Source organism: Bufo bufo, chromosome 1, assembly GCF_905171765.1.
Source record: "Bufo bufo chromosome 1, aBufBuf1.1, whole genome shotgun sequence".
In the NCBI taxonomy this organism is placed as follows: Eukaryota; Metazoa; Chordata; class Amphibia; order Anura; family Bufonidae; genus Bufo; species Bufo bufo.
The window spans coordinates 384,894,679-384,908,399 of record NC_053389.1 but is presented as its reverse complement, the minus strand read 5'-3'; the positions used below and the strand labels follow the sequence as shown (position 1 = coordinate 384,908,399).

At 41.9% G+C, this 13,721-nt stretch overlaps 1 protein-coding gene across 1 annotated transcript in view; it reads left to right on the top strand.

The window, feature by feature from the left end:
• GRK6 (G protein-coupled receptor kinase 6) overlaps nucleotides 1–9,547 on the top strand; it is an 85,012-nt gene extending 75,465 nt beyond the window's left edge. Inside the window, exon 16 of the mRNA XM_040405523.1 lies at nucleotides 8,024–9,547. Coding sequence (XP_040261457.1) covers nucleotides 8,024–8,074 — 51 coding nt within the window. The 3' untranslated portion in view covers nucleotides 8,075–9,547. The remainder of the gene's footprint in view (nucleotides 1–8,023) is intronic.
• The last annotated feature ends 4,174 nt before the right edge of the window (nucleotides 9,548–13,721 follow it).

Sequence of the window (13,721 nt, the reverse complement as noted above, 5' to 3'; positions counted from 1 at the left end):
GCACAATAAACTATGTAGTGTACATATTATCTGATTAGAAAGAATATACTGGACTTCTATTCGTTTTATTCGTAGCATAGCTATACTTATTCATGTAATGCAATGTGCTTTGGAACCAAAATGGGAATATTTTGGGAGATAGAGTAGGAATGTGGTTCAAAGGGAAATGGGTTTCTTTAACCCTTTCAAGACCGAGTGATTATTTTTTATTTTTTTTTCGTTTTCTTCATTTTTTACTCCCAAAGCCATAACTTTTTTATTTTTTCATTCACATAGCCATATGAGGGCTTGTTTTTTGCAGAGCAAGATGTACTTTTTAATGGCACTATTTAGGGTTGCATACAATGTGTTGGGAAGTGGAAATTAGAAAAATAACCCCATTCTGCCACAGTTTTAGGCCTCGTGCACACGACCGTGCCCTTTTTTGTGGTCCGCGGCCTCATGCACAAACCGCGGATTCGCAAAAAAACGGAAGCCGCCCGTGTTGCCTTCCGCAATTTGCGGAACGGAATGGGCGCCGGGCATATAAATGCCTATTCTTGTCCGCAAAGCGCGGACAAGAATAGGGCATGTTATATTTTTTTAGCGGGGCCGCGGAACGGAGCCACGGATGTGGACAGCACACTGAGTGCTGTCCGCATCTTTTGCGGCCCCATTGAAGTGAATGGGTCCGCATTCGAGCCGCCGAAACGGCGGCTCGGATGCGGACCCAAACAACGGTCGTGTGCATGAGGCCTTATGAGGACTTTTTTTTTACAATGTTTCTTATGTGGAAAAACTTACTTTTATTGTCCGGGTACTTACAATTACGATACCACATATGTAGAGTTTTTCTTACGCTTTAATAGTGAAAAAAAAATTAAAACTTTTGAAAAATAAATAAAAAAATTTCCATTGCATTGCCATATTCTGACCCCCATAACTTATATTCTTATGTGTACGGAGCTAATTGTGGGCTAATTTTTTGCGGGGCGATCTGTACTTTTTATTGATACCATTTTGCGGTGTATCTGACTTTTTGATCACTTTTTATTAATTTTTTGTGGGGGTTATGCAGCCAAAAAATGGCAAATTAGCAATTTTTACTTCTTTTTCTGTTTTGCGGTTTGCCGTATGGGATAAATATTTTAGTATTATAATAGTACGGGAATTTTCACACCTGGTGATAACCATGATGGTAATTTTTTTTATTACAGTTTTTTTTTATTTTATTAATATATGTGTATATGTATGTGTGTGTGTATATATATATATATATATATATTTATTTATTTATTTATTGAAGAAAGGGGGTGATTTAAACTTATATAATTTTTTATTTTATTTTTTACACGTTTTAATAGTTCCCCTATGGAACTATAGTAAGCAATCATTAGATTGCTTTTCTCATAGACTCAAATGCATTAGCATTGGAGTGTTTTAGAATTACACTAAGTTCCTATGGAGCCCTGTGATTTTTTTCTGGAGTATTCTCTTCATGTACTGAATCCCCAGGTCAGTATTCAGATCATGACCAAGGATTTGATTTCTACGCATGGTGACCAAAAAGGATATGTATGGCTCTCCCAGGGCATAGGGGAGAGACATGTATGCAAGATACAGTCTGGACAATGCATCCCAATTTCTTTATGAAATAGAGAAACCTGATACTGAACAGCAAACAATATTGAATAGTGTAACAAACAATGTAAGTAGCAATGTAGGCAGCAATGCTAGCAACAAATGTATAAATCAAATTTGTCTATCTTCAGCGTGATACGCCCAGAAGATCAGATGTTAGTGATAGACACATGTCAAAGAAGGGATACTAAGAAAATCAGGTATAGTCCATGTCAATTCTTTTGGGGGTCAAATTACCAGATTTCTTGCGCAACATGGCTTGTAGAGAAGGTCTAAAAACTTTCCAGGGATCTGCAGAGCAATAGTAGGTAAGAAAGTCAGTTCACTGTATTCCTCCCAGTTGGAGATGGCAAGGTCTGCAAGGTTAAGATCCATCAAGACTCTATGGAGATCTTTGTACTCACATTTGGATTAATATACTGTATATGCTTGCATAAACTATAAGCTATCAGCAACTGTCACTCAGAAAAGACGAGGAGAAAAGTTAGTCTTAAGTAAAATGGTAGATGAGAAAGCTATACCATTTATTAATAATTAAAGGGAGTCTGTCAGCATTTTTGACCATTCTATACAGCTGATGGCACTAGATAGGGGCCATGAAGCTTTTATGTTCAGGAGTAATGTGAATATGAACTTGTATTGTGCCAGGTTCTTCTTTTGCAAGTGCACTGGATGCGGAGCTTCACTGCACACAGTGCGCAAAAAACAAACTCCCACACAAGACCATCGATATAAAAAAATAGGATTTCAGAAAATGGCGAGGCAAAAACATTTTTTTTTAAAGTGGTAAAATGTTTAAAAAAAACTACAGTATTTTTCAGACTATAAGATGCACCTAGGATATGGAGGAGGAATATCTAAAAATAAAATTTCCTCCAGACCTCCGATCAGACTCCAAAATCATATCACCAAGCTCCATCAGTCTCAGATCAGACCCTCCAACCTCAATCAGCACCCCATCAAACCCCCCAGACTCCATCAGCTTCAAATCAGACCCAGATCTGATGAAGCCGTCATTAGCATTCAGACTATAAGATGTATTGCCACTTTCCCCCCAAAACTGGGGGGAAAAGTGTGTCTTCTAGTCTGAAAAATACAGTATATAAGATTGGTATTTCTGTAATTGCACTAACCAGCAGAATAAAGATAACATGTCATTTTTCCCACACAGCGTACGCTGCAATAAAACCCAAACCTCAATGGCAGAATTGCTGCCTTTTCTTTATCCTGCTTCCCAAAATGCTAAATCAAAATTGATCAAAAAGTTGTATGTACCCCAAAATAGTATAAAAATAATAATAGCTAATCACCGCGCAAAAAATCTGCTCAGTCGAGAGCAAATTTAAAAAAAGTCAGAAAATGTCTGTACTAGTATGTCATAGGCTGTTCAAAAGCAACATGTCGCCCGTAAACCAATCCATCAAAATTTGTGCTGCAAAAGCCAAAAGGTTGCGTTTCCCTACTGAACCCTGCAGTGTACCCAAACAGCAGTTTACATGTACATTTATGGCATTTCAGTACCCAGTAGAACCCACTTAACCAATTAAAGGGTGTGGTGTGTCTCAGATGGCACAAACTGGACATAGCATATTGGGCACTGAAATTCCATATCCTTGGAAAAATTTAAATTTTTCACATTGCATGATCCGATGCACATTCATTTCTGCAAAATATCTGTAGAGTCAAAATGCTCACTTCACTCCTCAATAAATATCTTGAGGGGTGTAGCTGCCAAAACAGGGTTACTTCTCAGGGGTTTAATTTATTATTTCAACCTACAGCCTCTACAGTCAGCACAAGATGCGCATTTCTGGCCCAAAATGGAGAAATACACATCATGTTCATTTCGTCCTGAGCCCTGTTTATATGTACAGGCAAAACATTAGGGCCACATGTAGGGTGTTTCTAAAACCAGGAAGTATGGCATAATAATAAGAGGGCTTGCTTTTCACGCGGGTATACGCTGGGAGCAACAGATTGGCCACTGAAATGGCATATGTGTGTAAAAATAGAAATTTTCACTTTGCACCATCTGCTGTGAATTAATTTTTGCAAAATGCTCACTACACCGCTTGGTAAATTATGTGATGGGTGTAGTCTCTAAAATGGGGGGGTTTCTTTTTCTTATTTTACCTCGGAGCCTCTGCAGTTGTCGGCCAGTGGTGCTCTTTCTCTTCTGAACCCTGCAGTGTGCCCAAATGGCAGTTTACAACCACATATGGGTGGGTTGCCAAATTCAGGAAGCAATGAGCAACAAATTGTAGGGTGTTTTTTTTTTTCCTCCTGTAACCCCATGAAAAAATTAGAAAATGTGGGCCGAAAGTGATATTTTTTTGCATACAATGTCATATATAATTTTTTTACAGCCAAGTGTTTCTAAATTCTATGAAAGGTCTGTGGGGTCAAAACACTTACTACACCCTTCAATAAATTCCCTGAGGGGTGTAATTTCCAAAATGGGGTCACTTATAAGGTGTTTCCACTAGGGCTGCAGCGAGTACTCATAATTTGACACAAAATTCCTCGATGCAAATTTTTTTCATCGAGGAATCGTTTCTGTCACGTGACAACGGAGCGGGAGTGAAGCTCTTGCTATTACTCCCACTCCGTGGTCTCCCGCTGGGCCGCAATGCACTCAGAATACTCACCTTTCCAGCAGGGGCCCTCCGGACAATCCACAGCACGTCCATGGTCCCGCGCTGCACTGACCTCCTGACGTACGCACGCCGTGACCTGATGCACCCAGAGCAGCGCGGAACGATGGAGTGCTGGAAACATAACCAATGATGCTGGGCACTCCGGGTGTCAGGAGGAGAGCAGGCTGGGCTTTCACGGACCGTGCATCCGTGGATTAACTGAAGTGTGGCCCGGCCTTAGGGTAGATATGACACAAGAGGGAGAGAGCTGATGGCACAAGGGGGAGAGACAATGGCACAAGGGGGAGTGGAGCTGATGGCACTGGGGTGGGGGAGAGCTGATGGCACTGGGGTGGGGCAGAGCTGATGGCACTGGGGTGGGAGAGAGCTGATGGCACTGGGGTGGGGGAGAGCTGAAGGCACTGGGGGAACGGAGCTGATGGCACAGGGGGGAAGCTGATGGCACTGGGGGATAGTGGAACTGATGGCACTGGGTGGAACGTTGCTGATGGCACTGGGGGGAACTGATGCACTTGGGCTGATCGCACAGGGGGGAACGAAGGGTGTTGGGGACTGATGGCAGGGGTCTGATGAGTTTTTATAAAGGAAAACAGTCTATTAATAAAAAAAAAATCTTATTAGAGTACTTGATTAATCCGTACTCGATTAATCGTAAAAATAATCGGTAGAATTCTCGATTGCTAAAATAATAGTTAGCTGCAGCCCTAGTTTCCACTGTAGGGGGTACCTTAGGGTCTCTTCAAATGTGACATGGCGCCAAAAAAACAATCCAGCAAAATCTGATCTCCGAAAACCATATGGCACTTATTTCCTTCTGAGACTTGCCGTGTGCCCATACAACAGTTTATGACCACATATGGGGTGTTTTTGTAAACTGCAGACTCGGGGTAATAAATAGTGTTGTTAAAATGTTCTCAAAAATGTTAAAAAATTGCTTCTAAATTTCTAAGCCTTCTAACGTGCTAAAAAAAAAAGACATTTACAAAATTATGTCAACATAAAGTAGACTCATGGTGAATGTTAATGACTATTTTATGAGGTATCACTATCTGTCTTAAAATCGAAGAAATTCTAATTTAGAAAATAAAAAAAAATCAGAATTTTCTGTAAATGTTGGATTTTTTTTTTATAAATAAAGGTAAAACATATCGACTTAAATTTACAACTAACATGAAGTACGGTATGATGTGTCACAAGAAAACAATCTCAGAATGGCTTGGATAATTAAAAGCATTCCAAAGTTATTACCACATAAAGTGACACGTCAGATTTGCAAAATCTGTGTCAGGAAGGTGAAAATGACTGTATACTGAAGGGGTTAAGGAGTAGTGCCCAGCAGAATAAAAGTCCAGATTCATTTTAGTCCTGATAATAAAAGCCCCACAAAAGGTATTTTTGTACTCTATAGCCCCTACCTACAGTAGTGCTGTCAACAGTTTAACATGGTCAAAAATGCTGACAGAATCCTTTTTAAAAGCTGTTTTGCTGCAGTCTTTATGATGGACCTAAAGTGAATCTCCACTCGTGACCACAATCTTTCTAGCTCTATATCAGTCCAGATTGCGTAAAGGCTGTCAGCAGATTTGTACCTATGAAACTGGCTGGCACTTAGTGGCTTACACGTGCACTTAGTAGCTGGAGGCATCTGTGTTGGTCCATGTTGATATGTGCCAGGCAGTATAAACGTGATCACACCTGCCTGGTCCTGTCAATCATAATGGAGAAAGATCGTCAGTTGCCGAGAGAGCAGAGCCCCTAGGTGTAATGGCAACCCCCCATTGCTCTTAGAGGCTCAATTACATATATTAAAACATATGAACATGAGACCAACACAGATGCCTTAATTTCATGGATATAAATCTGCTGACAGATGCCCTTTTAAAGGCATTAATTTCTGAAATTGCAGTGTACAGTGTATACTGTGGCAGAATAAAACACGCAGTAAGCTTTTGTCACCTGAACTCCATTTAGGAAGTCCTTTGACTGCCTGTTCGTTGCCTATGTAAACATTGTGGCGCCAAGGCCCTGGTAAGCAAAATGGCAGTGGTCATCTGATTTATTCACATGACCTCTTACTTTGTTGCCTAAGGGTGCTGCACGTTTTTCTGCGCTGGAGCTGACCAGCAACTGATTAAGCATCTGCTCAGAAAAGGATGCAGCAGCATTAGACATGGTCTTGTTTTTTCTTTAATTGCAATGGAAACAGCAACTGCTGCACTGTGGTACATAGATAATGGATGAGCATTCGGGAGTTCGGAGGACTTAAAAGCATGTTATGGGTTTACTCTGCCACAGAATGCACTGAAATATTCTTCTCAAGTGCTCAACCCTCTGTCTTTCTGATACAGTGCCACAAATCACTTACATAGACATGCACGTACAGTCACATAACCATGCTCCTGTTGTTTTCTCTCCTGATTGTGGGACATCCATGGGCTGATTAAGTGCATGATAGGCCCGGGGCTGTCTACTGAACTTGGGCCCATCCCTCCATTTTAGTTTAGTTTTAGCTGCGATGTGGTGCGCTACGGTTATATCCTCTCATTCACTCCCTGAAGTACAGGACATCACGCATCCTGTCCTCTTCTCTGTCTGCTATCTCCATTGCACCCTCTGGCTCTCCTCCCTCCCTAGCTCTGCAGTAGATTATACAGTGTCTCAGTAGTAAAGCAGTATCTCAGGACAGGAAGAAACAATAGCGCTACCTTACGCTTTGTAATAGAGGAGCATGCAGACAACTGTGAATAAAGATATTAGGGGAGATTTATCAAACTGGTGCAAAGTAGAATGGGCTTAGTTGCCCATAGCAACCGATCAAAATTCCACCTATCATTTTTCGCAGCTTGTTTGGGAAATGAAAGGTGGAATCGGATTGGTTGCTATGGGCAACTAAGCCAGTTCTAGTTTACACCGGTTTTGATAAATCTCCCCCATTGTTTGTGAGCAGGGACAAGAATCAAGGGAAACAAAGTCTTTTATGTTGGTAATCCCACCCACAGCAATCCCTGGAAGTATGAAAACAACTTTACCCCATAGACTTGGGCAAGATAATGAAAATTAAAAATGAGCTATGGGGGTGTCATCTTTACGATTTGGGTACTTTTCTGTAATTTTTATAATCTTGAAAAACCCTTTTATGTTTGTGCAGGGGAATCAGAGCTTTTAGCACTATAAACATGGGTTAAGTAATTAATGAGCACAAAATGTTCGATCTAACAATAGCATGTTATTAAAGGTGGAGATTCACTTTAAAGGAGTATTCTGGTTGTTAAAAGTTAGCCCCCATACTGTGGATAGGGGATAACTATTACATGGGTGGGGTCCTACCTCTGGAACCCCCACAGATGACAAAAACAGTTACCCTGTAACCCCTTGGAGTCCCCCAAAATAAACAGAGCTGCTTCATTCATCTCTATGGGAGTTCCGGAAATAGCAAAGCACCATACTCCGATGTCTCCAGACCTCTCATACAGATAAATGGATTGGCAGTGCATATGCTCAACCTGGCACTCCATTCATTTCGGTGGGGCTACATGGAACCCATTCTTGTGATCAGTGTGGGTACCAGTGTTACCAAGGGGGCACCAATACCCTTACCAATCTACAACCCACAGGATGGGGGATAACTTTTAACAATCAGAATACCCCTTTAAGGTAAGTTTTCTTATGACATTTCATAAATAAAGCATCATATGTGTGACTTTCCTTCCCAAACCATCATACCTCTCTTTGCTTTTCTTTTTCAGGACTGTTGTGGCAATTGCAGTGACAGTGATGAGGAGCCAACTCGCCTATAGCCCTGATGGGACAGCATAAATGAACGAGTTTACACTTTTTTTGCACATTTATTGGCCCCCACTTTCCCTGCAGAGTGACATTACAACACGGTGCCCTCTATTGTTCCTCAATCATCTGCTAAAGAAACTGTTAAATATATTATTGTAATGTATAAATTAAGCTCTATAAATATAGGAATGTATATTTTCAATGTTTTTTGCTGTCCCCACCTTCGATAACTCCTTTCTTTGCTGCCATAGGCCAAAGGACTGTTCAGGTCTCTCAGGATGGACTGGCTAATGGAAATCCCACAATGTCAATTGCTTTTATTTTGTACAAGAAAGTGTATTATTATTTTTTTTTTTACATATATAACTATGTAGAGCGGGATATGTAGGTTACTGAATGCAAAATTTTTCCTTTACACACTTGCAGAAGCGGTATATGATTTGAAAAATGTGAAAAAGTTATATACTGGTTGAAAATACTGGCCCGATGCCTGCAGAGCCCCTACTCCGGCATCAGTACAGTACTCCTGGGTCAGCATTTTCATATGTAGATACTAATCCACATGTCATCTCCATGACTATGGTCTCCATTTAAAACGATATTAACAACAGTGGACCAGAAGAACAGGAGATGTTGTAGACTTGATGAAGGTGTTGGGTCTCTACACTGTGCATTTTTAAATGTGATAAAGGGTCTTTCTTAAAGGTGTAAGTAATTTTTTTTAAAGGCTCAGAACAATGTAAAATAATAAGTCATGCCAAACCAATCCCCATTGCTCTTGTTACAATGCTTTCCTCTCCACCACCAAAGTGACTGCAGCAGTGATCCAACGCAGCCAGTGATTGGCTGATCTGTCATTTCCTGTATGTTGAGAGGGACCTGGAAGCAGAGACTGATGGGAGAGCGGAAGGCTTTGCAACAGGAGCAGCAGGGGATTGGTAAAGGTGAGTATGATTTATTATTATGAGCCTTTAAAAAAATGCTTTCCTAAAAACCCCTTTCAATACAGTTTAGTTTTTTTTAGTGCTATGTAAATTGCAGATGAAAGGTTGAGACCTTTGTACTCCAGTATATGATATGCACTCTTCAAGCAGTGTAAAGGGTCATTTTAATGTCAATAATTTATTGCTGTTTAGGGTCACACTGGGAATTATGGGAGCCAGATATTTCTCCACATATTGGGGAAGACATGAGAATTGTAGTCAATGCATTGTGCATTTCTGTTCAGGAAGTGAGATTTATTTATTAAGAATCCCATTTATATACAATACCTATGATATATACCGGTAATCAATGAAACCCACCACACCTCTTATTGTATGTATAGTTGTGAAGCACAAAGCATTTGTAGTCATGTCTTACCTATAGTCACACACCGTTAAAGGAAACCTGTCACCGGGATTTGGGGTATAGAGCTGAGGAACATGGGTTGCTAGATCACCGCTAGCACATCCGCAATACCCAGTCCACGTAGCTCTGTGTGCTTTTATTGTGTAAAAAAAACTATTTGGTACATATGCAAATTAACCTTTCATGCATCCTGTACATGAGATGAGTCAGGGACAGGACTCATCTCAGGGGAATTTGCATATGTATCAAATCGTTTTTTGTACACAACAAAAGCACACACAGCTATGGGGACTGGGTATTGCGGATGTGCTAGCGGCCATCTAGCAACCCATGTCCTCAGCTCTATACCCAAAATCCTGGTGACAGGTTCCCTTTAAAAGTCACCTCTCCAAGTGACTGGAGGGTTGCATGATCTGGAAGAACTTGAGTGCCTAACGCTTCTTGGTTACTTGTCCTTCCAGCAGGCTGGAAGAAGGACCAGGCTCGTAAGTGGCTAGGGCTGTTTAGTCTCTTGTTCCTGGTCTGGCTGTGTTTCTGTATGTGTAATCTTTTACCACAGCACTTATTACCGCAGCACTGCTGCAATGTCACCAAATGCCTGAATTATTTTATTGTTTCTTTTATAACTTTGTTGATTTTATATATTTTTGTTTTCTTACAAAAATTGTCTTGTGGTCTGTGTCTATTTGCGACTGAACAATAGCACAATGCTCAACCATGAATATTGCTGTACTACTTTGTAAATGCAGAATGAGAGATCTTTGATTTTTACTATATGCTTTCCTTGTCGGAGATCTTCAGAACATTCTATGTGTGCTAGCATTATGCCATCTAGTGGTGAATTTCTTGAATACAACTTTTTTTTTAACAAATGCAATCTTCTATGATTTATTAACTAAACTGTCAAATAGAGATGAGCGAATTTAATATTTAGAAATTCGATCACGCTTCGTTTGGTGTTAAAAGCAGAATTGAGTTATGGATTCAGTTACCACGGACCATAACGCAATTCTATGACGGAATGCCTTTAGAGGCTTTCCGTTATTCATTCCGATATAACAGAAGTCTATGGCCTGCAAAATGGATCCGTCCCGTTTCCGTTATGCATTCCGTCAATGAATTGCGTTATGGTCCGTGGTAACGGAATTGATAACGCAATTCTGCTTTTACCACCAAACGAAGCGTGAACGAATTTCATCACATGAAATTCACTCATCTCTACTGTCAAACTACACAAGTCCTATAACAAAGGTGTGTGTATACCCAAAAATCATTCATAATCCAAAGTTGTCGTAAAATAATATATTCTTTAATTAATCACCGTATTAAAAAACATAAAAAAAGAGTCCACACAACATTGGCGAAACAAACAAGTAAGGGGCCACTGGAAGAAGGCAAGCAACAATTATATACCACATGAAGAAAGGCTGACACCAAATAATATTATAGGTAGGTAGAAAAGATTGCGGCACTCACCACAGTCATGTGAAAAACTTCAATGCTTTTATTTATTCGTGTTACATGAAGGTTGGCAGACTGGGGAGCGGGTTTGCCCTTCACTGCTGGTCAGCAGTAAATAATATTATAGTAAGATCTGCTTATTACCAGAAAAATAGCCACAACTACAGATAAGTCTTAAGCATGAGCCAAAAAAGTATATCTATCATACCAGTGTCCCTCACTCACCCAACAGGTTTCGCAAATAGGCTTCGTCAGGGGAATGCTTTGGCTCATGCTTTGTCTTTCTTCATGTGGTATATAATAGTTGTCAGCCTTCTTCCAGTGGTCCGTCACTCGTTTGTTTCACCAATGTTGTGTGGATTTTTTTTTAATATGTTTTCAATACGGTGATTAAATAAAGAATATATAATTTAAGGCAGCTTTGGATTATGAATGATTTTTGCATATACACTCCTTTTGTTATAGTTTTCCTAATAAGTGTGGCCCTCATAGGTTGGTTCTACACTGTCAAACAAGCAAACCTCGTTCTCATCTCAAATTCAAGAGCAAATGCATCACCCTGCATCAATTCCATAAATACATTTTTCAGTGTTTTTTTTTTTTTTTTAAAGAGCAAAAATAAATAAAGTAATCATTGTGTCAGTGGACAAAAGATTGTACAATATGCTTCAATCCATTTTCAATCCCTAACAATTCATATCAAAGTGTTTTCCCATCTGGACTTTCATGGTATAGCCACACCTTGTGCCACAAAGGTCTGAGAGGTGCTGCCCCACCTATCTAGAGAATTGGTCCCTGTCTCCTGGACTTTCTCCAATTACTTCAGTGGGAATTCCCAACATAGCCAAGTAAGCGCGCTTTACTATTTTCAGAATTTCGATAAATCTTAATGGAGACAACCACACATGCTTAGTATACCGCTCCATTCACATCTGCTACAAGACAGGGTCCCATTTCCGAAATAGGTGGGACCCACACCTGTCTATGCCATAAATGTACAGATGGTAATAACCCTTTAAAATGATTCTAAGGCTCTTTGCACACTGCATCTGAGCCTTTTTTTTGGAGGTATGCATCAAGAAGATTTCCCAATATATTTCTCCGACCAAAGTCTCCGTATGCCACTTATAAGTATACAGTGGTATACATTGATCATAGGCTCCCATATTAAAAGTTTTTTTTATTTGCAGGATGCCTGTACATTAAATGAAGCAGCAGGAGTTGAAATTAAAAAAGTACACTGACATACCAACCCGACGAAGACTAAAAGGACACTCTTCTGGCCTCTGTTGGGTAACTGGAGCACTATGGATACAATACAGGGGCGGACTGAGAACCCTCAGGGCCCCCGGGCAAAATAAATCAAGGGCCCCCTTACAGGCCCCACCCATGTTCTGCTGCAAGCCGCACCCTTGTCCCGCCTCCATGCCCCGCCTCCAGCCACACCCTACACAATCTTTAATAAGATTTCAAAGTTAAAGTGACACAGAAGGCACCCAGACCACTTCAGCTCATTGATGTGGTCTGGGTACAGTGTCCCTTTTGCAAATCGAGCTGCAATGTTCCAGCAATAAGTCGGCCTCTAGTCGCTGGCAGCCACCTGAGGGCTTCCTGGAGTAAAACAGACCTTTGGTCTGGTATCTGAGGCTGGACGTCCTCACACTCTGCAGGATGACCTCCAGGGTCAGATTTTTCCCCATAGGAAAGCATTGATTCAATGCTCTCATATGGGGTGATCTAATCTCAGCGTCCATTAGTGAGCCTCTGTTAGAAGCAGTGTGGGCATAACTACTGTGAAGAGGGCACATATCTGGGCATAACTACTGTGAGGGGCACATATCTGGGCATTACTGTGAAAGGGGGGGGGGGGGCCCTTCACAGTAGTTATTAATCCCTTTCAGCAGTCTCCCCTTCAGTGAATGGGGGACTGCTGAAAGGGGTTAATAACTACTGGGCAACCCCACAGATCATCCCCCCACCCACCTTGTACTTGTTCCACTGATCTGCTACTTGCGGACTACATGGGCATGAGTTCAGTCACTTCGGTGCGCAATCCCATCCTGAGGCCCGTGAGACCCGTGACCTTCAGCGGCAGGTCTTGCGGGATCACGCGCTGCAGGACGGGATTGGCCACCGAAGTGACTGAACTCATTCCCGCACAGCCCACAAGTAGCGGAACAATTACAAGAGGGGTGGGGAATAGCCAAATAAAAAAATATTTTGAACCAAAAGGTGTTATGGGGGATCTGTGGATGGCACTGTTGTGGGGGGGGGGGGGGGGCCTTTGTGGATGGCACTGTTATGGGGGCTCTGTGGATGACACTGTTATGGGGGCTCTGTGGATGACACACTGTTGTGGGGGGGGGGCTCTGTGGATGACACACTGTTGTGGGGGGGGGGGCTCTGTGGATGACACACTGTTGTGGGGGGGGGGCTCTGTGGATGGCACTGTTATGGGGGCTCTGTGGATGACACACTTGTGGGGGGGGCTCTGTGGATGACACACTGTTGGGGGGGCTCTGTGGATGACACACTGTTGTGGGGGGGTCTGTGGATGACACACTGTTATGGGGGCTCTGTGGATGACACACTGTTGTGGGGGGGGTCTGTGGATGACACACTGTTATGGGGGCTCTGTGGATGACACACTGTTGTGGGGGGGCTCTGTGGATGACACACTGTTGTGGGGGGGGCTCTGTGGATGACACACTGTTGTGGGGGGGGGGATCTGTGGATGACACACTGTTGTGGGGGGGGGGGGATCTGTGGATGACACACTGTTGTGGGGGGCTCTGTGGATGACACAGATCCCCCATAACAGTGTCCCTGTGAGTGAATGATCCCCAA